Source organism: Phyllobates terribilis, unplaced genomic scaffold (genome assembly GCF_046119375.1).
Source record: "Phyllobates terribilis strain yellow unplaced genomic scaffold, ASM4611937v1 Scaffold_2__4_contigs__length_985480577, whole genome shotgun sequence".
NCBI classification, from domain to species: domain Eukaryota; kingdom Metazoa; phylum Chordata; class Amphibia; order Anura; family Dendrobatidae; genus Phyllobates; species Phyllobates terribilis.
In genome coordinates, this window is record NW_027362762.1 from 175,580,823 (window position 1) to 175,607,010 (window position 26,188).

General features: G+C 42.2%; 1 protein-coding gene across 4 annotated transcripts in view; it reads left to right on the forward strand.

Annotated features, from left to right (window-relative positions):
- Window positions 1–26,188, forward strand: part of ARHGAP9 (Rho GTPase activating protein 9) — a 218,773-nt gene that overhangs the window by 176,455 nt on the left and 16,130 nt on the right. For 3 of the 4 annotated variants that reach the window (XM_073663315.1, XM_073663317.1, XM_073663318.1), the window contains 6 exons: window positions 2,683–2,802; window positions 4,331–4,429; window positions 4,522–4,599; window positions 5,412–5,465; window positions 16,248–16,382; window positions 17,754–17,859. In XM_073663315.1, the coding sequence (XP_073519416.1) occupies window positions 2,683–2,802; window positions 4,331–4,429; window positions 4,522–4,599; window positions 5,412–5,465; window positions 16,248–16,382; window positions 17,754–17,859 (592 nt within the window). The remainder of the gene's footprint in view (window positions 1–2,682; window positions 2,803–4,330; window positions 4,430–4,521; window positions 4,600–5,411; window positions 5,466–16,247; window positions 16,383–17,753; window positions 17,860–26,188) is intronic. The other variant, XM_073663316.1, reaches the window with a different exon arrangement.

Here is a 26,188-nt window from a genome sequence, read left to right on the forward strand (position 1 = left end):
AACCTAACTCTACCTAACATTGCAATTACCTTGGAGGGTTCAACCATAACTCCCAAGCAGCACGCCCGCTGCCTTGGAGTCATATTTGACACTAACCTTTCCTTTACTCCCTATATCTGATCACTCACTCGCTCTTGTCATTTGCATCTTAAAAACATCTCCAGAATCCGACTTTTTCTCACCTTGAAACTGCTAAAACTCTTACTGTCGCTCTTATTCACTCTCGTCTGGACTACTGCAACTCTCTTCTGATTGGTCTCCCTCTTACCAAACTTACTCCTCTCCAATCCATCCTGAATACGGCAGCCAGGGTCGTATTTCTGTCCAGCCGCTTCACTGATGCCTCCATCTTGTGCCAGTCATTACACTGGTTACCCATTCGCTACAGGGTCCAATATAAACTCATCGCTCTAACCCACAAATCTCTCCACAGTTCTGCACCGCCTTATATCTCCTCTCTCATCTCTGTCTATTGCCCTACACGTGCCCTCCGTTCTACAAATGACCTAAGACTAACATCCCCCATAATCCGAACCTTGCACCTCCGTCTTCAAGACTTCTCTCGTGCTGCGCCAGTTCTCTGGAATGAACTACCCCACACGATCCAGCTGATGCTTAGCCCCCATGTCTTCAAGTGCGCTTTAAAAACCCATCTCTTTAAACAAGCCTACCACCTCAACTACTCAGTAAACTAACTTTCCCCTGTTCCCTCCTTCTAAATATTATTCAGAATCTGTTCCCTACTCTTCATCTGTCTCCACACCCTCCATATACACGACAACTGCACTCGGTACTCAAGTATTGCACTTAAACATACTGGCTGATGACCGGACCATGCAGCTTTATATGAAAATCCCTACTTATTATAATTTCTGGACCTGAAATAACAAGCACTTTTCACCTATTGTGTCCCCCCATTTCCTTGTAGATTGTAAGCTTACGAGCAGGGACCTCACTCCTAATATAACTGTTTAAACTGTCTTACTTTGTATTGAATTTATTGTCTGTTCATGTCTCCACTTAATTGTAAAGTGCTGCGGAATATGTTGGTGCTATATAAATAAAAATTATTATTATTATTATAACTGACCCGCGGTGCGTGTTTCCAATCTGTAGCATGTCAATTTCTCTTGTGAGCACGCTGAGTTTTCTGTGCGGAATTTCCCCGTAGACTTGCATTAGATACTGAAAATCCACAGGTATAAAATGCAGCGGAAATGCATAAAAAACGCATGTAATCCGCAGCTAAGAAAGTCAAATACCAGGAAGTTTCAAAAACAAAGCAGCTTTATTAACAACATGACACCCCAAAAAGAGACAAAAAATGCAGCGTCAAAAACGCGATAAAAACGCATGTTGAAAAAAAAGCACACAAAAATGCAATCAAAAAAACGCAAGTAACCTAATTTATATAATAGGTGCAGAAATTCTGCAACATCAAAAACTCACCGAATACTGATCGTGGGAACGTAGCCTTAAACTCAGTTACATGCGTTTTTTATTGTGTTATTGACGCTGTGTGTTTTGCCTCTTGTTTGTGTGTCATGTTGTACATAAAGCTGCTTTGTTTTTCATGCTTCCTGGTATTTGGATTTGAGAAAACTTTATTGATATTGTCATGTGTGGATTACATGGATTTTTTATGCTTTTCCGCTGTGGAAACACACTAAAAATTCTGGTATGTTTTTTACTTGCGGATTTTCCGCGTCTCATGCAAGTCTATGTAAAAGATCTGCACGTAAACCTCAGCGAACCCGCAAGAGAAGTTGTGGATTTGAAACTCGCACCGCAGGTCAGTTTACGCTGAGTAAAAAAGAAGTACAGTGGGCATAAGATTTCTATAAATCCCATCCACTTTGCTGGAACTGTAAGACGCTGCGTTGTCGATGCAGTGAAAATATGCAGCGGTAAAAACTCATCATGGGAACACAGCCTAATAGAGATTTTTTTTTGCCTTCAATAATTAAAGGGTTACTCCATTTCTTTTGTATTGATGACTTATCCCTAGGAGAGATCATCATTCATTATCAGATCGGTGTGTGACACCCATCTCCCCCACCGATAAGCCGCTCTCACTGCCGGTGACGAACGGATATTAGCAGTTGCAGAGCTGAACAGCACAGCTCCATCAACCTTGTAGTGGCCACTGCCGGGAGATGCAGATCCATCATTATCCACCCACTTTCGATAGATCATCAATATTAAAGTAGTGGAACAACCCTCTAAGTCTTTTCAAAATGTTTACCTTTTTTAACATCCTCCTTCAGTTCACCTGTAATATGATGGAGAGCTCGCCTAAGAGCATCCTATGAGATGGGTCACTCGCAGCTATCCAAGTCTGCAGGATAGACTTCCTGGCCCAGATGGCAAAAAATGGAGATGCTTCATACATTTTTACTAAAATTGGTTTCATTATTGGACAGACTGTCTTTAAATCTCTTTAGATTCCCTATTGTCATAACCCACACAGTGCCATTGAATCCACTGAACAGACTGTTTGAGGTCATTCAGTAGTGCGCACTGTATGGTAATGGCCAAGCCCCCTCCACAAATAGATTTGTAGTATCTTTCTGATTTATTCACATTCTGTATGTTACAGAAGATGATGATAAAACATTTGGTGCATAACTTGAACATTTTTATTATTTTCATGTACTCATATGCCTGATGTTTCTTATGCAGTATCCTGGGTGAGCAATAATGTTGGCGGTGTGGATAAAAAAAAAGTAAAACATAGGTTAAAGAAGATGTTACTAAAGAGGCCTCCTCTTCAGACCTTACAAGAGAAAGGTCTTATTAAAGGTTAGTTTGTGAATGAATCAACTCAAGTTGATTGGTAAAAATGCACTTCTTACATTCTCTAGATGGCCACTTTCTTAGCTGGTTAAAATGGATCAGTTGCCAGATTTTACAATACAAATTGCATAAATTACTTAATATATCTCTTAGATCTGATAAGGCTGGTGCACTTATTGTGATAATTCATGTCAATATGTCTGTTTAATTCTTTCTGAACGTTAAAGTTCAATCTATACCTACTTAGGTCCTCAGTGCCCCTCCTGCTGCTGAGATCTCACACTGCTCAGTACAAGCTGCAACTGTCAGTCAGGTTGAATGAGTGGAGACTGAATAAATTTGGACTCATGAGCTATTTTGTTCTATAGCAGCTCATTGTATATTAATATAATTACTTGATCAGAATGTGGTAGGCCAGTTGGATCAGAATGACTTTCATAGAAACAAATGAAATATCTTGTGTGATAATTGATAATTTCCTGGAATTAAAATGCACAAATTTTTCATATTTACAGAGGATCATGTGCACTGAGTATCCAGTAAGCACCCATTTTGTCAGCATAAATGACTTAAAGGGGTTTTCCCACGAACAAACATAATTTTAATTGACATTTTAATTAATAGATCTTTGAATAAATAATACATTTCACACTTGGATGTATTGTAAAAAAATGTTCCTGTGCTGAGATAATCTTATGAATGTGCCCCTGCTGTGTCTTGTGTAATGGCTGTGTCTGACCGTACAGAACATGGTCTGATCATACCACATCTCCTGGGCAGGGGAAGAAGCAAAAGAGTATACAGACAGGACAACAAGGGATCACAGCTATTTTTTTTTCTGTGAGGCAAAACAGTGCTTAAAAACAGGCAGAGAAATGTTTGCCTCACAGAAAGAATCAGCTGTGATCCCGTGCTGTCCTGTCTGTATAGTCTTTTGCTTCCTTCCCTGCCCAGGAGATGTAGTATGATCAGACCATGTTCCTGTACGGCCAGACACAGACAGTACACAGTACACAGCAGGGGCACATTTAACAGATTATCTAATTTTTTTTAACAAATAAAATTCTGGAACTCATTTTTATTCCAAGATCTATTAATTAATAGAACTTTGTTCGAGGGAAAATCCATTTAATAATTAAAAGGGCAAATGGTATTATAAGTTCATATACCAGATATATAGATATATCTAAAAATATTTCACCAAACTCTAAATCTTGGGATACTCCAAAATGTGAAAAAAAAGTAATTTATTGGACCCTGAGAGGACACGCCCCTTCCTTTAAGCTCCACCCACTTCTTTACAGGAAACTCGTTTGTAGTGGAAGAAGTAAAATACTGACAAATTGTTACAAAATATGATGCGCACAATACGTTTTTTTTTTTACACTAGAAAACTGTTGTAGACGGAATTAATAAATAAAAATAAAATCTATGTACATATTTTAAAATTGTAAAATTTAAAGAGTACACTTGTCACAAGGAATATTCTTTTAGCACATGTACTTTCCACAGTATAACTTGTTGTGTTCTGTAGATCAAGTATTTGGCTGCCGGTTGGATGCTCTTTGCTGTCGTGAGCGCAGTACAATCCCAAAGTTTGTGCGACTTTGCATAGAAGCAGTAAATATAAAAGGTGCATACAAAATATTTTACCTATAACATGGTTTTGTTTTTCACTTACACAATAAATATCTGGTAACACAATTGTTGTTGTGTCTGTTCTAGGGCTGGATGTAGATGGGATATACAGGGTTAACGGAAATCTATCCATCATACAGAAACTGAGGTTCATTGTAGACAGAGGTGAGTGGTCTCATGTGGTCAGATCATTGTAGTACAATGAGTTCTTGTGGCTTCTCAGTTAATTTTAGTTTTTGACATTTTACTATTAGGATTTGTTCACATTGAGTATTTTAACCTGGATATGGAACCAGACCCACTTCAAAATCCACATCATAATAGTATTCATAGAATATTTGGGTATGTTCATACAGAGATTTTTTATGTGTTTTTTGCCACCGATTCTGCACCAAAATCCACATGAAAGAAAACGCTTCAAATTTGCTTTCAATTCTTCCAATGAGAAAAGGTGCACAAGTTGCATTATTTTCCACACATTTTTAATGCATATTAAAAAAGTGTAATGTCAATTATTTGGCGTGTTTTCTACATGTAAATCTGCGCAAAACGCGTGTTTTTCTTGTGGTTTCTTATGTATTTGTCATGTTTTTTTGCAGTGGAAAAGCGCCAAAAACCTATAGCTACATCTCATATTATGATTAAAAATGCATCAAAGCCACACTGAAAAAAAATCTTTAAAATCCTCATGAAAGCAGCTCCAGAAAGTGTGTTCATTTGACTTTTAAAATCTTTGTTTAGATGTGGATTTTTCAAGCCACATAAAAATAAATTGTGTGAACATATCCTTTTAAGTGGTTTTTAATGTGGATTTTGATCTGTTTCAAAATCTTTGTAAAAATATAAACTCAGTGTGAACTGACTCTTCATTGAAATAAATCAAACTGTATCAGTCAGTCTTTCCCAGGTGGAAACTGGGATTCACTGTATTACCCAAATATCCGTAATTGATCAGTAGACGACATATTATTTTACAGAAAGGGCAGTAACAACAGATGGACGATATCTTTTTCCGGAACAACTCACCCAAGGTAGATCTTTATGTCCCGCAGCCAAGCTTGTGCACGTGCCAGCTGATATGCCCAGTAACCCTACACTGCCTTGCTGCAATATCTGCAATACGTGCGTCTAAGTGTACAAAGCTATTGTCAGCTTTGCTCTAATTGTATGTTTTATACCAACTTTTTTTTTGCTGTTTAGATTGGTCAGAAGATGTCACAGCCCTATAAAAACTTATACAAAATGATTATACTTGTGTATTAAAGGTTTGCTCTCAAATTGTTTTTTGAGCAGCTCACAGCTCTGCAGTTTCCTTACTTCCTGGTTGTTGTGAGTGGGCACAGCTTTTTGAGTGGCAGTTCTGGTCAGTTTCCTTCTGCTACTTTCTTTGTTTTGAAGTCTACACTGTCATCACTATATTTTCATATAGAAATAACAGGGCATTTCAACAAGCACATGGCTCAAGAAAGTGAGAGCAGTGATTAGATGAACTGTTCTTGAAATTGTTGATGTTGGGGGCCGGGGATTGTGATTATGCAGGACTGACAAGTAGCTAGTCAGGAGCTGAGACAGAGGGGGGAAGGAAGGTGAGCAGATAACTGCGGTATAAAAATTTCAATGGGCTGGAAAGAGATGACTGGGATGTCAGAAGTTTATTCCTCAACCAGGAATGTAGCTACTACCTGCACATACTGGTCAGGCTCTTTTGGTCAATCTTCTTGGTAACAAGCTGTACACTATGTAAGATAAAAGCTCTCACAGTCAGAGATCCACAGCAGATAAAAAATGCAAGTCAAAAGCAAACCTGCTTATTTTCATGCTGTCGAATTAACTAATTCATTTAATAACATGAGAATACCCCTTTAACGTTTTAATGGAATTTGTCTGCTTTGTCACGTAATCGGAGAGCAGTATAATGTAGAGACAAAGCTACTGATTCCAGTGAGGTATCACTTACTGTAGTTTTTTTTTTACTGCTTGCTGTAGTCTTGATAAATCACTGTTTTATCGGCAGGAGATTATCACTAAAGGACTAGTAAATCTGCTGCAACATAGCCCAACCCCACCCCACTACTGATTGACAGCATACTGCCTATGCCCTCTGGACACAGAAAACTGCCAATCACTGCTGTGGGTGGGTTATACAGAGCTCAGCGTTCAGAGAACTAGTACATCTGCTAATCTGCTACAGGTATAACACTGATTTTATCAAAATTGCAGCAAGCAGCCCAGTGAGTTACATATCGCTGGATTCAGGGTCTCTGCCCTTACATCGTGTTGCTCTCAGATGAGGTATCAAAACCTGGTTATAGTTTCCCTTTAAGAATCCACTTTAATTGACGTTGTTGGGGATTTGATTTCCCGAATCTTTTACCTTTTATCCTAAGCAAAAATAATCCGTGTCTCAGGTTTGAAAACTCTTCTGTACTCTTCCACAAGTGAATTTGAGTTAGCTACACAACTTCACACATGTCCATGGCATCTCTCTCATACCCAAGACCGGACTGGGATTAAAAAGCAGCCCTGACACACAAAACTCACCAGCCCACATACAATAAATGTCCTCAACCCAAATCGTAGAACACTGACAGGTCGTGTCTAAGTTTGCTTTACTTGTTACACCACTTGCGTTAGTGTGTTGGATAACCACTTTAAAAAACGGTTGCCCACTACTTTAAAAAAATAATAAAGCTTTATGTTATTCTCCAGTACCGGCGCCTTTCCAGCGGTGTCAGCACTCGGATCGCGTACCAATGCTACGTCAGCACTGGCTTCACTCTACCCGCCTTCAGACGTATCACATACATCCGGAGGAACAGAGAGCAGCACATCTATATGTCACAGGCTGAGTACAGCCAGCTATTCACCAACCGGCCACAGGTCCCCTGACCTGAACTTTACAGCCTCATACTGTATATGCTTATGAGGTTGTCAGTTTTGGGTCAAAGGACCTGTAGGTCGTTCCTGAATTATGGTCTGTATTCGGACCGCGACACACAGATGCGTGAATGTGGCCTTAATTGAATAAATTGTCGCTATTATTATATTTAACAGGTTCCTTTTACTGGGACTGTCCACTACTCAGACCACCCTTCTCAATCCCTATGTTTCCCCCATAGTAAAATATTAACACTTATACTCGCCTCCGGTGTCAGCGCAGTTCCAGCAATGTCAGCACTGGCTCTCCCAGGTTTCATGTGACATACAAGATCCCTGCAGACAAATCAGTCACCTGGAGGAAGCGAGAGCTGCAGCTCTCTCATTTCCTCCGAATGTCAATTATGTCCAACGGATGGGAGAGTGAAGCCGGGATCGAAGGTGAGTATAAGTGTTAATATTTTCCTGGGGGGGAAGACATAGGCATTCAGAAGGGGCTGTCGGAATAGTGGGCAAACCCTTCTAGGCCAGAGAGCAGCTACTATGGCCTTGATTCATAAAGACCAGGGTTGTTCATGCAGGGCTTGATGAGGGGGTGTGCTGGAGTCAGAGGTGCTGGATTCATTAAAAGGCACATGCCTGCATCTGATAAGTGCTGTGTGTGAACTGGAGTAAAATTTTTGGCATTACATACTGGCATTACAGCTCATCATGAATTAGGCGAGCTGCGGCGTCTTACCCCTGTTCCAACTCAGCTCTGGCCACTTTGGCAGAGTTAAATGAAGCTGCATATGAAATTTACTTAAATGCGTATTTTGGATCATTGTTGTGTTGGAAAAGTGCACATCTACCAAGGGCACGGAGTGATGGTAGCAACTTCTCTTTCAATATAAAGCAGTACATCTGTGAGTTCAAAATACCATCAATGAAATGTAGCTTCCCGACACCAGCAGCAGTCATACACTGCCACCATCATGTCTCACTGTTAGCAGTATGCATTTTTCTTTGTACTTCTCACCTTTGTGATGCTATACAGTTTTGAAGTCATCATTTACAAGAACATTTACTTTGGTCTCAACACTCCAGAGTATAGAGTTCTTGTAGTCTTCATATTTTTCAGCATGGGCCCAGGCAACTCAAAAGCTGGCTTTTTTGTGCCAAGGCTTTAGGAGTGGCTTCTTTTGTGGGCGACACCCATCCATGCCATTCCCCTGCTGTGTACGCTGTATTGTGTCATGGGAAACACTCACTCTGGTTTGGCTTTCTACTTCTTTATCTAACTACATTGACCTCAGTATTATTCATTCTCTATGGGACTGCTCTGTACTCATATTGTACATTTATGCATTTAGTAGGGCTTAAAGCAGACCTGGGCAAAGTGCGGCCTGTGGACCACATCCGACTATCTGGCTGTTCCAGTCTAGCGCACGGACTATGAGGCTATGTTGGGCTCATGCTGTATATAGGGAGGCTGTGTGGGGCTCACACCCTGTATATAGGGAGGGTATGTAGGGCTCACGCTGCATATAGGGAGGCTGCGTGGAGGCTGACGCTATATATAGGGAATAAACATGTAAACATGAAATATATGAAATTTGAATTTCATTCCCGCTCTAGAAATAACTGAGAATTCTTAGCACATAAATTCATGTGTACCCGGCAGCCATGGTAAGGCGACTCTCGTTGCTGGGAGCCTACCTAGTCTGAATCCTCTCTTAGAGTAAAGTTTACATGTATATGGGAAGGTGGGATCCTGCTATAATTAAAACTGCCTGAGGCTTAGGGGTGGAGTGCTCAGTCAGAAAGCCGTGGCTGCCGGGTACACATGAATTGGCCAATTTATGCGCTAAGAATTCTCAGTTATTTCTATTTTCTAGAGCAGTAATGCAATTCAAATTTCATATATTTCATGTTTGCATGCTATAGCGCTACAGAGTGCTACTTTATTTGTTAGTTATTTGTGGAGATGGCTACTCTTAGTAAGCATCTGTACACACTAGTTTTCTGTTTTGGAAGTGATGGTCAGTCTTTTGATATTTGATAGCTGTATATAGGGAGGCTGTGTGGGGGATCATATGGTATATAGGGGATATCAGCATACTTAATTTTGCTCAATATGAAGACATACAATTAATATAAAATTATAATTAATATGTTTATATTAATATTGAGCAGAATTAATTTCAACCTATTGGTTTGACCCTCCACAACAGTTACAGTCTCCCATATGGCCCCTTGGGAAAATTATTTGCCCACCCCTGGCTTAAGGGAATTATTGTGCTTGTTACACATAAGATCTGTAGATGTGATCACTAATTAGACTTAGGTCAGCTTTAAAATATGTGACAAGTTTATTTTACAGACTTCTAGAGAAATGCACAATGCCAGTCATTCAAGGGTTAATTCTTTAGAACACTAACAGGGACTTTCTAGCCAATGAAGCACCAGTGATAAACACCTGTGGTAACTACGGCAACTGTTCTGATGTCATAAACACATACATCTATGATATGAAAGAAGATTCTGGAACCACAGGTCATTCAGCTGTATGAGGTGCCATACTTGATGTGTCTGGAGACCTCGAGCTTCATCACTCCACAATCTATAATGGAGGAAGGAGATACTGCCTAGCCTGCCAGATCAGCCATGCCGCCTAGCCAGCCAGATCAGCCATGCCGCCTAGCCAGCCAGATCAGCCATGCCGCCTAGCCAGCCAGATCAAACTTAACCTAGCGATCAATGGGGTGACAAATGTTGCAGCCAGATCTCCCTCACGTCCGGTACTAGCCGCCTTCACCTTTATGTGTACGGCCTGGAGAGGTCGCATTAGGCTTCTCGATACGGTGCTCACACAGGGCACCTGTTTTGACCTTCTCCATTACTGTCTGTTTTCTGCAGATGTAATGTGTAACTTGTGTGACTATGTGATGTCACTGCTATCATTTCTATAGTGGATGTATATTACGTCTCACAGTAAATATGATGCAATGTACAAATTCTGGTACAATTTCCTGCTACTTGTTGGCATTAACCTTCTAAGCCCAAGGAAAGGGCAGTCCTCTAGCCATGGTTCCCTTGAGGTTTCCTCCACAGGGGGTTTTCCTCTCCTGAGTGCTGAAGGGTGATTCTTCGTGAGTCGGAAGTTTGCCATTTTCAGTGTCTTTTTCATAAAAATTGGCTAATTCTAAATTTCAGACACTGAATGAAATAATAATAATGTGAATTGTAATAAAATTCAGCCAATTTAACATCCAATAAAAGTGTTTTGTGTGTTCCTTTCACAATCTTGAGTTAATGGGATTTTCTTGGGAATCAGTATCCAGCATCTATGATCAAACTATGAAGCCAGATATGGAGACTTTTCTAACCCTTTGCTGGAAAACAGGACTGAACAGAGTAACAAAGTGTTACTGCACAATTAGCACAAGTTCACACTCTTCCTTGCATTCAGATAATGGGAGCAGGGTCTGACTAGGACTGAAATTCAGCCCTGGCATTTGAGAGCACACAGGCCCACTTGCTATGAAGTGAATGTGATGTATGTTCGTCAGTTTTTGTGGATCGCTCGAGATATATATCACGTTTAGGTCACGTTCACATGTTCAGTATTTGGTCAGTATTTTACATCGGTATTTTTAAGCTAAACGAAGAGAAGAACAATCAGAGTAAAGGCATAATAGAAACACATGCACCACTTCTGCATTTATCACCCGGTTCTGGTTTTGGTTTACAAGTAATGATATAAAATACTGGCAAAATATTGACCATGTGAATATGGCCTTACAGGATACAAATTGCTGTAAAGTCAGAATACCACTATCTGAAATTTAGTTATTGATGATTAATGTAATACTAAAGGGGTTGTCCACTACTTGAACCCCTTCTCAATTACTATTATTTTATTTTTCCCAGTAAAACAATAACACTTATACTCACCTCCGATGCTGGCGCCGTTCCAGGCGATCCCTGTGGCAGTTCAGCGACTGCTTCCCTCTCCCCTCCTTTGGATGTAACTGACATCTGAAGGAGGTGAGAGGGCAGCCCCAGCTCTTGCTTCCTATGGAAGTCTGGATTTATCCAAAAGCGAGGAGAGTGAAGCCAGCAATGATTGGCCACAGGGATCGCATGACGTAACAATGTTAAGCAATCCCTGGAAGAGCCAGTGCTGACACCACTGGAACTGCTCCCTGCCCCGGAGGGGAGTATAGGTGTTATTATTTTACAAGGGGGAACATGGGGACTTAGAAGGGGTTAAACATGTTATCGAGCTATGTAAATTAGTGGCTGACTAAATCAGGGGGTATTGATTTCCCTGGACAAATCCTCCGTCTTGTTGTGCACGCCGCCAGCTCTTTGCAAACATTGCTGCTGGGCGAGTCTGGTGTCACTGCTTCCTCTCTGGCAGCGCCAATGAAGTCGGGGTATGTACACTCAACTTCATTGCATGTTCCCAGAGATGTAGAAAAATGTCCACATGTGCAAAATTTGCAAAGTGTCAATGGTGACACTGGTTTAGGGGGCTAGGGTAGCAGTCAGGTTGCCTTTAGTATGTATTGGGGGCTGTTGTGAGCAGGACTGTGTGGCACAGCTTCACAGACTCTCAGAAGGAACAGCACTGACCTCTTCACATCTTATCACTGTCTTCAGTTTGTAAAAGCCATTTACACAAGGCTCAAGATTTAACCCTTTCACTACCTAGCTAAAAACACAGTTCTCTAAGTCAGCTGAAGGAAGCAGCAAAAGGTTAAATCCACTGTCTTGTGCAGACGGATTCTATAAACATAGGACAGTGATCAGAGGAGTGAGAGTGGAGCAGCAGATCAAAGAGACAGGAGCTGACAGACATAACAGCTTCACACTCAGAGAAGCTCTAATCACAGCCTGAATGTGGGGGCTTGTAATCTGCAGAACTCACCTGAGCGTGACTGTCACAATACTGCTCTACTGTCTATGTGTCGGCTGCTCTTGCTGGGCTGGCTGAGTCACTAAATGAAGGAGTTGAACACAGCTGGCACTGGCCCATCTGACATTTGCCAGAATTGCCAGATGACCAGTCCGGCCCTGCTTATACCTTGCAGCACTCCCTCACCTCTGGTACAACTTATGTTCTGGACCATTTCTTTAACCCATGACACTTCATACAGGCAGGAGTTCTGATTGACATCTATAAATTATAGTTATTTTATACGGGCTGATAATCTACCAAAGCATGTTCATAAGAATTATTATTCCCAATTCAACAATCGTACCCATACAGTTTTAATCAGATCTTATAGAATGTGAATTTAGCCCTTTAATGACCTGTAACATACATTTTCATCACAGGTTATGATGTATGAAGCGGGCTCAGGTGTTGAGCCTGCGATATACCAAGCAGACACTGGCTATGTTACATGTTCCTGGGGAAGCAATGTGTTTTAATTGCCATTTTTGTCCTCCTATAAAACCTCAGCAGAGAGATGGGCTTATTAGGAGAATGTCAATTACACTGTATAACTGTATTGTTGTATTGCAGTATAAAGTATGAGTGAATACACATGCTTCTGTACCCTAAATGGGCTAAAAAAGAAAGTGAAGGTAAAAAAAAGTGGAAAAAAAAAAAGTTTGTCACCCCCCCTTTTTCCCGTTACAAAATAAAGACATTCAAAATTTGAAAAAAAGCATTGTTGATATTGTCATGTCCATAAAAGTCCCATCTTTCGAAGTGTTAAAATGATTTAAACAGTATGGTAAACTAAAAAGAAAAAAAACCTGAAATGCCAGAATCTATCACAGCAATGCCACCGAAAAGTAGTAAAAAGCAATCAAAATGCCGTATCTACCCAAATTCAATAAAATCTACAGCTCAGTGCCCAAAAAACAAGCTCTTACACAGCTTTATTGACGAAAAAATAAAAAGCTACAAGTATCAGAAAATTCAGACAGTAATAATAATAATTATTACCAACATGTTCTGCCGCACTTTACAATTAAGTGGGGACATGTACAAAAAAATAAAGACATCACAGAGTAACACATAGATCAACAGTTACAGGAGGACTGGGGTCCTGCTTACAAGCTTACACTCTGTGAGGAAATAGGGGGGATACAATAGGCAGAACGTTCTTGTCATGCATGGCCCAGCCATCATTATAATAAATAGTAGTTATGATATAAAGTTCCATAAGCCGGTCATCAGCCAGTATCTGTCTGTCTAAGTATAGTTACCAAGTGCTATTGGGTGGCATGGAGGATGTGGAGACAGATGAATAGGAGGGACCAGGTTCTGAGGAAAATATAGAAAGAGGGAACAGGGGAGAGTTAGGTTAGTGAATTGAGTTGATAGGCCTGTCTAAAGCGCACGCTTAAAATCGTGGGGGCTAGGTATTAGTTGGGTCGTCCAGGGTAGTGCATTCCAGAAAACTGACGTAGCATGAGAGAAGTCTTGAAAAAGGGAATTGGGAAGTTCATATTCTAGAGAATGTTAGTAAATCAGTGGCGTAGCGAAGAGCACTGGTAGGGTGATAGACAGAGATGAGATATAGGGTGGCGCAGAACTGTGGAGAGCTTTATGGGTGAGAGAGATAAGTTTGTATTGCATTCTGTAGCGAATGGCAACCATTGTAATGAGTGGCACAAGATGGAGGCATCGGTGAAGTGGCTGGACAGAAATACGACCCTGGTTGCTGCATTCAGGACGGACTGGAGAGGAGCAATTTAAGAATTTTTTCTTTACAAAGATTAAACTTTTTTTAAACACTAAAATTTTTAATAAATTGTCTACATTTGGTATTGCCGTAATTGTGCTGGCCTGGAGAATCATATTGTCAGATCATTTTTACTGCACGCTGAGCGCCATAAAAACAGAATCCAAAAAACAATGGTGGAATTGTTTTTCATTTCTCCTTTTCACCTTACTTTTCGCGGTTTTTCAGTATATTATATGGTATAATGAATAATGCCATTTAAAACTGCAACTTGTTACACAAAAGACAAGCCCCAAACGGATACGTCAAAAGCGAAAAATCGTCACTCCTGAAAGTGTCAAACGATCTCCAATTTCATTGTTTAACTGAAATCTGCCCTTGTAAACAGACTTTTAGATTCAGGATCGATTTCCAGAGCGGTATTTTACGATACCTCATGATACATGTTGCTGTACTATCCACATACCATTTTTGTACAGTTGAAGCAGACTGTGGTGGTACACTACATCTGTGTATTTCTTGTGTAGTGCAATAATGCTTTACGATGGATATTTATTTGTCTGTGCATTAATGTTATATTTGTGCTATAGTGATATGTCTCAGAATGGCCTCTTCTTCTTGAGCAGCTAACAATCTGTGTTTTGTCTATCGTTATGATGTGTTGCTCGATTAACTCAATGTATTCTCCCATTACAGTATACATACATGTGTACTATATTTTACTTATTATAGCTAATTGAGCCTCTGTCTATATGCAATAAATGCAAACATGGCACTCCTATAATTCCAGTATATGTGCGGGACATGTTCAGGCATATTTATCAATGCTGTCAAATTTTTAGACAGTGCAAATGTGTCACCAAGTGGGAATGTGTCACCAAGTTTTTGCCAACCTAATCTGAGGGCAGCCTAATGTAGAGTCAGAGACACTGATTCCAGCAATGTGTCACTTACTGGGCGGCTTGCTGTAGTTTTGATAAAATCAGTTTTATAACAGGAGATAATCAGTAGAGGACGAGTAAAACTGCTGGCATGTAGTCCTCTATATTCATAAGGTCTATTTAACCCTGCCCCCACCACTGATTGGAAACTTTCTGCCTATGCACAGTATACAAAGAAAGCTGTCAATCAGTGATGTGGGCGGGGTTATACAGAGCTCAGCATTCAGAGGGCTGGAAGATCTGCAGTAGATAAAACAGACAGTTGACTGACAGTCAGTGCCTGGTCATGGTTATAGCCACCGCTCACTATGCACTGAGCAGTGACTGAAACTGTGCCGGCCGCACCCCTATGACTGAAAGCCCTAGTCTGCAAAGAGGAATAAAGTTAATTTCCGCCTGGCAGTGGGGCTCTCAGCATGGGCGTCGGGGAGCATCAGAACATTATTAACCTGCAGATTAACCCTATAGGTTAATAGAGTTTTTTTTTATATATGTAAAGTTCTCTTTAAACTAGACAATCTTAAAATGCACCATATTGATCATAATGGTTTATGTTGATAAATCTGGCATATTTTTAGACTATCTAATCTAAGTTTACACCACCTATTAATGGGCCTAGTTTATTTCAGAAATGTGCAACACAATATTTTTGCCCCGCTGTCATATGTTAGACCACACCCCTTTTTTTTTATTAACCACGCCCCTTACCGCAAAATCACACTTTCATGGCAGACAAAAAGCAGAACGTTTCTAAAACGCATAAAAATGGTGCAAGGTCTAGTAATGCAATTTATTATTATGCTAATTGTGCATTTAGTTTGATAAATATCCCATCATTCTGTGGATATGCCAGAAATGTCTAGTGGCAAAAATCCTTTACGGGTAAAGTGTTTCAGAAATTGCTAAAATAATCCTATTGATCTAAAGTGGGGCAGACAGAAATCCATGTTCTTGCCATTGAAACAACCGCATCCAGATGAATGAAACCGATTTTCAGTTACAGAAATATATGCAAATCTGTGAAATGACCCCTAGTGTATACCCAATATGATGACGTTTACTTGTCTCATTTTCCAAATTTATAGCATTAGAAATCAAAAAGGTGAAAAAAAAACCCCAGAGTTGAATGTAAACTGCAGATTACAGGTTTGGAAGTGAATAAGAAATGGGTGTTGTTTCAGCTAGGACATTGGCGCCGTACGTCATTATCGGGGTATTCCTGTAGGGCGGCAGCACTGATGTCTGTCTCATGTTACTGAAGGCTTTGTCTTTAAACTGTCATTAAACTTTATATTTTTTGATGATGCAGAGGAGAAGTTGGATTTGAACAGTCCTGATTGGGACGATATTCATGTCATTACGGGGGCTCTGAAAATGTTCTTCCGGGAACTTCCGGAGCCTGTCATCCCTTTCTGTCTGTTTGATCAATTTATCGCAGCGGCTCGTAAGTAGATTTTATATATGTAACCATCATCATGTAATAAAATATACATATTATCAGGGTTTCCCAACTTTTTTAGCATAAGGGACCTTTAAAATAATAATAATAATAATAATAAAAAAAGTTTACGCCTACCAATTATTTTTAAAGGTTACTATTGGTTATGCACAAGTATTAATAATCACTACACTTTAAGAAAAATGCATTACAAATGCTTGTTGTTGTTGTGGTTAACAATAAAACAGTTTGAACAAGGTAAAAATGGCAATACAAATAATTCGGATACTAGTCCCTTAGCGTAGCACTCCAGATTTTTTTTTACTAATTAATCGCCTAGACATAGTTTTCCTGCCCAGAGCAAGTATTAAAATACTTACCGATTGATTCTTTCTTCTGTTTCAAGCGCCATCCCCTTCCTCATCTTCACAACATGAAGCATGGGTGGCACGGTGGCTCAGTGGTTAGCACTGCAGCCTTGCAGCACTGGGGTCCTGGGTTCAAATCCCACCAAGGACAACATCTGCAAGGAGTTTGTATGTACCCCTAAATCTAAGTATATCTTACTTAGATCAGACCCTTAATTTAGACTTCCAGACCTTCAAGTCAGCAGATGTGACAGGAAAAATGATGTACTTACTTTCTTAAAGCGCTGCGGAATATGTTGGCGCTATATAAATAAAGATTATTATTATTATTTCTTGTCTTTCCCTCAGCTCATGGCACTGCACACATGTCCTGATGGTAGCCAGCGTCAGGCACGGTATGTGACGCAGCACGCTAATGCTGTCTAGTGTCAAGACCTTTTTTGCACCGCTGCACACAATCTCCTTATGCTGGGCATCATCAGACCTTGTATGAAGGGCCTGATGTGACAGGTCGGCCTGGGAGCCCATTAGACTATGGGGCCCACTGTAACTTGTATAATTATACCACTTACTGGTCTAGAACCACAAATATTGCAAGGAACCCAGGAAGGTTATGTTCACACGTGGTGTTTTTGCATCATTGTTTGCTGCTTTTTTTCAGCAGAAAAGCTGTATTTTATAGTGCCAGCAAAAGCTATGAGATTTCATAAATCTCATGCACAGGCAGCATTTTTTCCCTGACTGAATTTGAGGAAAATCTGCAGCACATCAATTTGTTCATCATTTTTGCCGCGTTTTTTCACCCATGGAAAGCAATGAGAAACTGCAAAAATTACTGTAAAAACTCAGCATAACATTTCTGTTGTGTTTCTTCAGCATTTCTTGTAGAGTTTTTGGTGAATAAAATTAACTTTATTAATTTGTACTGTAAACTAATCACTCATGTAATCCGCACCTAAAAAATGCAGCAAATATACAGTAAATTATCAGCCTTTTTTTTTCTGAACAGAAATTTCTGATGTCGATGAAAAAGTGCAAATCATGAAAGAGCTGGTGAGAAATCTCCCAGAACCAAACCATGACACCTTGAACTACATGATATCCCATCTAAACAGGTATGAATGATTTTTCTAATACAATACAATACAAACAAAAATAAAAATATATGTATCTCTCCAAATCTCAGCTTGGATGCGGTAGCTTGGGACTTCACCATTATATTCCTAGAGCTAGAAGGGAACCTCCCACATAACTTACCAAGTGGATTCTGGCTGGGAAATTGCTTCAATATAATAAGTTAAAGGGAACCTGTCACGATTGCGGACAGGTATATTTTCCTCTGAAACACTTCAGCGTTCCAGAGAAGATATATTTTACAGATCCAGCTGGGACCATACCTGGAGACCAGACTGGTCCAGTGCTGCACCCGTCCAGCTCTATTTCAGGTGATTGACAGGGATCTTCCATAGCAAGAGACCTTAAATAAAGGATGTGGATGTTCTGCGCTGCTGTTTTTTTGTCCTGAAGAAGAAGTATGTTATCTTAAACGCGTCGACAAATAAAAAACCACATACCCTTCCTGTGTGCACCTTGAATTGCTATTCCACCAACCAGCAGCATGGAATATCCATAATCTCCTTTACCTACGTTCATATTTGGTCCAAGGACTGGCGGACCTGCGGCGGCTGGGATCATATGCTATAGAATTTTTGTGTGATCACAACCTAATCAGGTTAATTTGTTGATATCTGCCGTGCACAGAAGACTTCTGTTTTCAAACATGCGGTTTTATTCAAACAAATCGCTTTCATTTGCCCGTCGGATAAGACCCTATTTGCACTATTTTCTCCCTAGTGCTTTTAACCTAACCAGGTTAGCATAATGATAAGACCCTATTGTGCTTCTTTGTCCTGCCTTCTAGCTCTATAGTAAAAGACCTGTCAATCACCCAGAGCAGCATTGGGAGAAGCCGGCCAGGGGTGGCGCTGTACTAGCCTCATCTATCCCTATGGCAGGATCTTTCAACTGTGTTTTCTCTATAACAACTCAGCGTCTCAGAAACAATATACCTGTCTGCAATCGCGCAGCCAGGCTGTGATTCGTGATGCCTGTTGTTTGGGCAGCATGAATCAGGTGATAGGTTACCATTAAGCATTTTTTTAAATAGCAATTTAAATTTTAGTATAGTTTTTTATCTTCAGTTAGCCTGTAGATGGCGCCAGAGTACCTCAGCAGCGCCCTGCCCAGGACACTTCCGCTGTTTACGACCCTAGTCATGTAAATTACTGGGAATTTTAGAGAATTGGATGACTTGCTGTGGTGTAATAGGCCTGAAATATGGAAAGCAGTGCAGACAAAATATGGAACATGCAGGCAAGATATTCCGAGACGACACCTATTGCTGTAAGACAAGCTGGAAATGTAAGAATCTATTTGACTCTGTTGCTACAGGAAGGAAGAAACAGATGTGAGGGGCACTATGGTGCTACGGTGCTAGAACTTTCCTGAGATCTCTCATCAGTATTTATATAGCGAAATTTCAACCATAATCCGTTAAATGTTTTATATAGAAGTAAAGGGAATTTCTACTTTTAGACTTTTTTTTCCTCCAAAATGTAAATGTGGAGTATGCTTTTTATATTTATCACCATATTCACTCATTTCAGGATAAGTGCTTGTTAGTTGACCCCAATTAGCATCCATTGGTAATTCTCATTTGTTATAGTTGTGACTAGTGATGAGCGAGCATGCTCGTTACTTGAGATTTACGAGCATGCTCGGGTGTTTTCCCGAGTATCTTCAGCGTGCTCGGGTGTTATGTTTTAGTCACTCCGTGCTCATGATTTGCGACTTTTTGACAGCTTTAATACATGTGAGGAATGCCTGTTTCTTAGAAATTCCTCACATGTATTAAAGCTGTCAAACAGTCACAAATCATGAGCACGGAGTGACTAAAACATAACACCCGAGCACGCTGAAGATACTCGGCGAGCACCTGAGCATGCTGGGCGAAAGGGTTAACAGAACATACTTGCTTATCACTAGTTGTGACCTCCTTCCTGATTTCATTTTTAGGTATACACTTATGGAGATTAGATTGCTAGTTATATGAACACAAACCTGAAGGATCGAGCCTCACTGAATATTACCCCTCTCTATCAGGTCATTAAAACCCCCTAATGACCTTGGACGTATAGGTAAGTCCAAGGTCGTCTTTCTCCCTGTGGCGCTGGCTCCAGCGTTGAGTCCGCATCTTTTCCGGCACACAGCAGGTGATCTGATCAGCTGTCATGCGTCCCTAACAGCTGCGGGTGTAATCGTGATCCACCCGTTGCTGTTAACATGTTAAATAACGCAGTCAAACTCCGACAGCGGCATTTAACATGGCCGCACCGGAAGAGCTTCACAAACACCACCCATCGGCTCGCACAAACCCCTGTGGTTGTCATAGCCAATCTGCTATGAGCGCCGTCCAGTGGTCGGCACTCATAGCAGATTGGTATTTCTGCAACTATTTCTGCAATCGGCACTCATAGCAGATTGGTATTTCTGCAACACATAGCAGGGCAGATGCCCTGCTATGTGTAACACAGACGATCAGAAGATCGGAGCTTCAAGTCTCCCATGGAGACTATTGAAGCCAGTAAAAAGTGTAAAAAAAAATATATACTGTATATATAAAAATCAGCCCCTTTCGCCCCATTCAAAATAAAACAATAAAACAATAAAAAATACACATATTTGGTATCGCCGCTATCAGAATCGCCCGATCTATCAATATGAAAAAAAAATTAATTCGATCAGTAAATGACATAACGAGAAAAAAAATCAGAACACCAGAATTAAGTTTTTAATAAAATGCAATAACGGGCGATCATAACATCATATCTACACCAAAATGGTATCAATAAAAGCGTCAGCTTGGCGCGCAAAAATTAAGTCCTTACCTAGCCCCAGATCACGAAAAATGGAGACGCTACAGGTCTCGGGAAATGGCGCGATTTTTATTATTTTTTTTTTACAAACTTTGGATTGTTTTTCCACCACTAGGTATCTACGAACTTGTAAGGACCTGGCGAATCATAATGGCAGGTCAGTTTTAACATTTTGTGAACATGGTAAAAAAAAAAAAAAAAAAAACTATTGTGGAATTGAACTTTTTTGCAATTTCAGCGCTTTTGGATTTTTTTTTCCCAATTTCCAGTACACGATATGGTTAAACCAATGATGTCTTTCAAAAGTACAACTCGTCCCACAAAAAAAAAGCCCTCACATGGCCATATTGACGGAAAAATAAAAAAAAATAAAAAAATAAGGCTTTGGAAAGAAGGGGAGCAAAAAACGAAATCGCACAAACGGAAAAACCCAGGAAGGTGTAACGGTTAAAATTTAACTTTTGTCTTGATTAAAAATTCATATGATGAGGTAATGGTTAAAATAATTTGTATTTGCCACTATTTATCATAGGATATGATGAGTAGCAATTGCTTATCTCTTTATGTTAAGATAGCACCCTGGGTGCCATCAGTATGTAGATAGGCAAAATTGAAATATATTAAAATTCAACAAAAAATGGGGGAAAAAATTAACATGCTGAGGGGACGTGTGCTATAAACTGTATATCTTATTTTGCCAATTACTGATGACACCCCTGGGAGCCATCAATTGTTTATATACAGGGGTGGATTAAGAGTAGCAAGGGCCCCGGGCAGTTTAGAAGGCGCGGGCCCCCTCCCCACCTGATTTATCACGTGACATGTCACATGATCCCCTGTGATAGATCATGTGATAGTTCACGGGAAATTAATTTGGCACAATATTAATTGTGCTGCCTCATCTGAGAGCAGCACAATATTGGGGCAGATACCCTGATTCCAGCGATGTGTCACTTTTTCAGCTACTTGTTGTCATTTTGAGAAAATCACCGTTTTATCTGCTGCAGATCTAGCAGCTCTCTGAATGCTGCGCTCTGTATAGCCCCGCCCACACCACTGATTGGCAGCTTTCTGCCCATGCTCAGTGTACACAGAAATCTACTGATCAGTGATGGGGGTGGGGTCCTACAGAACTTACTAGTCATCTAGTGATAATTACCTTCCGACAAATCAATGATTTTATCAAAACAACACTAAGCAGCCCAGTAAGTGACACATTACTGGAATCAGTGCCTCTAACCCTACATTATGCTGCTCTCAGATTAGGTGGCAAAAACCTGATGACAGATTCCCTTTAAAGGAGCTGTAAAGACAAAAAAGTTTGTATTAAAAAAAATACAAGCCATTTGTGAAATTAACTTTTTTTCATTGTTAATTCACATTAGACTGTATCTTCAACGCTTTTGTCAGCAGGTCTTATTACAGACTCTGAATAGGGCAGCTCTCTCCCTCTCCCTCAGCAGAAAGTCACAGCATGGTTAAAAAACGGGATCTTTTATGATTTTCTCATAATAAATAAAAAAGGACATGCTAGTCCTCCAAACTATTTTCCGTTTCTCTATAGGGGAGGTCCTAAATCTTTCTTGTTCTTTAGTTGATCACATGTCAAAAAGGCAAAACATTTACTATGAACTCGCCTAAAAAAATATACACTTGGAGAGTAATATCATCATCTGCATGTAAATATTCCTTGACTCTAAGGGCTCGCTCATACTGTCGTATAACACGGCCGAATGCTATGTGATGTTTTATCGGATAGGACTCGGCCCTATGTTATACTATGGGACAGTGCAGATCATTGGCATGAGAAAATAATCTCATTCGATATTCGGACCATGTGCACCCATACAAGTCTATGGGTGCACGTAAAACATTACACTGCACTCGGATGTCATCCAAGTGCAGTCCGATGAACACTCACAGAGACTATGGAGAAGATGGAGAAAGTAAGTTCTCCATCTTCTCCATATCTATGCTGCGAGAGAATCGGATCACACTCAGTTGAAGCTCTGACAGAGTTTGAGCCGAGTGTCATTAGCATAATTGGCCCTATTCTCTTGCATGAGAGAATATATGGCTTAGTGAGTGGACCCTAAAACTGAATAGTAGTGACGGACAGGCACCTCACAAGCGGGATCCATGTAGCTCTCAGATGTCATGTAGGTAGGGCTTCATTCCATGGGGTAGGGCTTAATTTCAAGGTATATAAAAAAAATGGACTTCAAATAAAAATTAAATGAACACAAAAAGCACTAATTGAATTATTTTTTTCGTATTTATGTTTGCAGCCCCTTTAAAAACCCTTTGAGGACCAAGGCACATATATGTCCCATAGTTTTAAACTGGAAAAAAAATTGATTGAATAAAATTTAAGGTCCTCAAAGGTTTAAGTAGGTCATAGATTCATATGAATACTTGCTCATACAATTGCACATGCCAAAAGATGAAGAAGAACAGAAACAAAAATATGACATTAAGTGGAGCACTTACAGGTATTCAAGGTGAAAGAGACCAGCAAAGGCATCGTCTCGAATGACAGTAAATGAGCTAGAATTCAGCAAGCTGAAAATGAAGACAGCAGGTTAGAAGCGAACCAGACTTTATGGTGCTCAGAATTAGTCAAGCAGAATTTATTGACTGCTCTTGCAAAGCACTGAGACTCCCGCTGTGTACAGATGGCGCCGTGCGGCCTCCCGCTGTGTATAGATGGCGCCGTGCGGCCTCCCGCTGTGTATAGATGGCTACGTGCGGCCTCCTGCTGAGTATACGTGTATAGATGGCTACGTGCGGCCTCCTGCTGTGTATAGATGGTGCCATGCGGCCTCCCGCTGTGTATAGATGGCACCGTATAGATGGCTACGTGCGGCCTCCTGCTGAGTATACGTGTATAGATGGCTACGTGCGGCCTCCTGCTGTGTATAGATGGTGCCATGCGGCCTCCCGCTGTGTATAGATGGCACCGTATAGATGGCTACGTGCGGCCTCCTGCTGAGTATACGTGTATAGATGGCTACGTGCGGCCTCCTGCTGAGTATAGATGCCGCACAGCGCCCCCCCCAGAGACAGCAGGAGGCCGCACAGCGCCATCTATACTCAGCGGGAGGCCGCACGTACCCATCTATACACAGCGGGAGGCCGAACGGCGCCCCCCCAGAGACAGCAGGAGGCCGCACAGTGCCATCTATACTCAGCGGGAGGCCGCACGTAGCCATCTATACACAGCGGGAGGCCGCACGGCGCCCCCCCCAGAGACAGCAGGAGGCCGCACAGCACCATCTATACTCAGCGGGAGGCCGCATGTAGCCATCTATACACAGCGGGAGGCTGCACGGCGCCCCCCCCAGAGACAGCAGGAGGCCGCACAGCGCCATCTATACTCAGCGGGAGGCCGCACATAGCCATCTATACACAGCGGGAGGCCGCACAGCACCCCGCCCCCAGAGACAGCAGGAGGCCGCACAGCGCCATCTATACTCAGCGGGAGGCCGCACGTAGCCATCTATACACAGCGGGGAGCCGCACGGCGCCATCTCTACACAGCAGGGGGCCGCACGGCGCCATCAATACACGGCGGGGGGCCGCACGGCGCCATCTATACATAGCGGGGGGCCGCACGGTGCCATCTATACACAGAGGGGGGCCGCACGTAGCCATCTATACACAGCGGGGGGCCGCACGTAGCCATCTATACACAGCGGGGGGCCGCACGGTGCCCCCCCAGATACAGCAGGAGGCCGCACGGCGCCAACTATACTCAGCAGGAGGCCGCACGCAGTCACGCACACACACAAACATATACAGACATATACATACACGCATAAACACATTTGAAACACAAAAATACATATAAACAGACATGACACAATGATATCTGCCCACACACACACACACAAACAGACATCACACAATGACATCTGCCCACACACACACAAACAGACATCACACAATGACATCTGCCTACACACACATACACACACAAACAGACATCACACAATGACATCTGCCTACACACACACACACAAACAGACATCACACAATGACATCTGCCTACACACACACACACACAAACAGACATCACACAATGACATCTGCCCCCACACACACACACACACACGTGCGGCCTCCTGCTGAGTATACGTGTATAGATGGCTACGTGCGGCCTCCTGCTGTGTATAGATGGTGCCATGCGGCCTCCCGCTGTGTATAGATGGCACCGTATAGATGGCTACGTGCGGCCTCCTGCTGAGTATACGTGTATAGATGGCTACGTGCGGCCTCCTGCTGTGTATAGATGGTGCCATGCGGCCTCCCGCTGTGTATAGATGGCACCGTATAGATGGCTACGTGCGGCCTCCTGCTGAGTATACGTGTATAGATGGCTACGTGCGGCCTCCTGCTGAGTATAGATGCCGCACAGCGCCCCCCCCAGAGACAGCAGGAGGCCGCACAGCGCCATCTATACTCAGCGGGAGGCCGCACGTACCCATCTATACACAGCGGGAGGCCGAACGGCGCCCCCCCAGAGACAGCAGGAGGCCGCACAGTGCCATCTATACTCAGCGGGAGGCCGCACGTAGCCATCTATACACAGCGGGAGGCCGCACGGCGCCCCCCCCAGAGACAGCAGGAGGCCGCACAGCACCATCTATACTCAGCGGGAGGCCGCACGTAGCCATCTATACACAGCGGGAGGCTGCACGGCGCCCCCCCCAGAGACAGCAGGAGGCCGCACAGCGCCATCTATACTCAGCGGGAGGCCGCACATAGCCATCTATACACAGCGGGAGGCCGCACAGCACCCCGCCCCCAGAGACAGCAGGAGGCCGCACAGCGCCATCTATACTCAGCGGGAGGCCGCACGTAGCCATCTATACACAGCGGGGAGCCGCACGGCGCCATCTCTACACAGCAGGGGGCCGCACGGCGCCATCAATACACGGCGGGGGGCCGCACGGCGCCATCTATACATAGCGGGGGGCCGCACGGTGCCATCTATACACAGAGGGGGGCCGCACGTAGCCATCTATACACAGCGGGGGGCCGCACGTAGCCATCTATACACAGCGGGGGGCCGCACGGTGCCCCCCCAGATACAGCAGGAGGCCGCACGGCGCCAACTATACTCAGCAGGAGGCCGCACGCAGTCACGCACACACACAAACATATACAGACATATACATACACGCATAAACACATTTGAAACACAAAAATACATATAAACAGACATGACACAATGATATCTGCCCACACACACACACACAAACAGACATCACACAATGACATCTGCCCACACACACACAAACAGACATCACACAATGACATCTGCCTACACACACATACACACACAAACAGACATCACACAATGACATCTGCCTACACACACACACACAAACAGACATCACACAATGACATCTGCCTACACACACACACACACAAACAGACATCACACAATGACATCTGCCCCCACACACACACACACACACACAAACAGACATCACACAATGACATC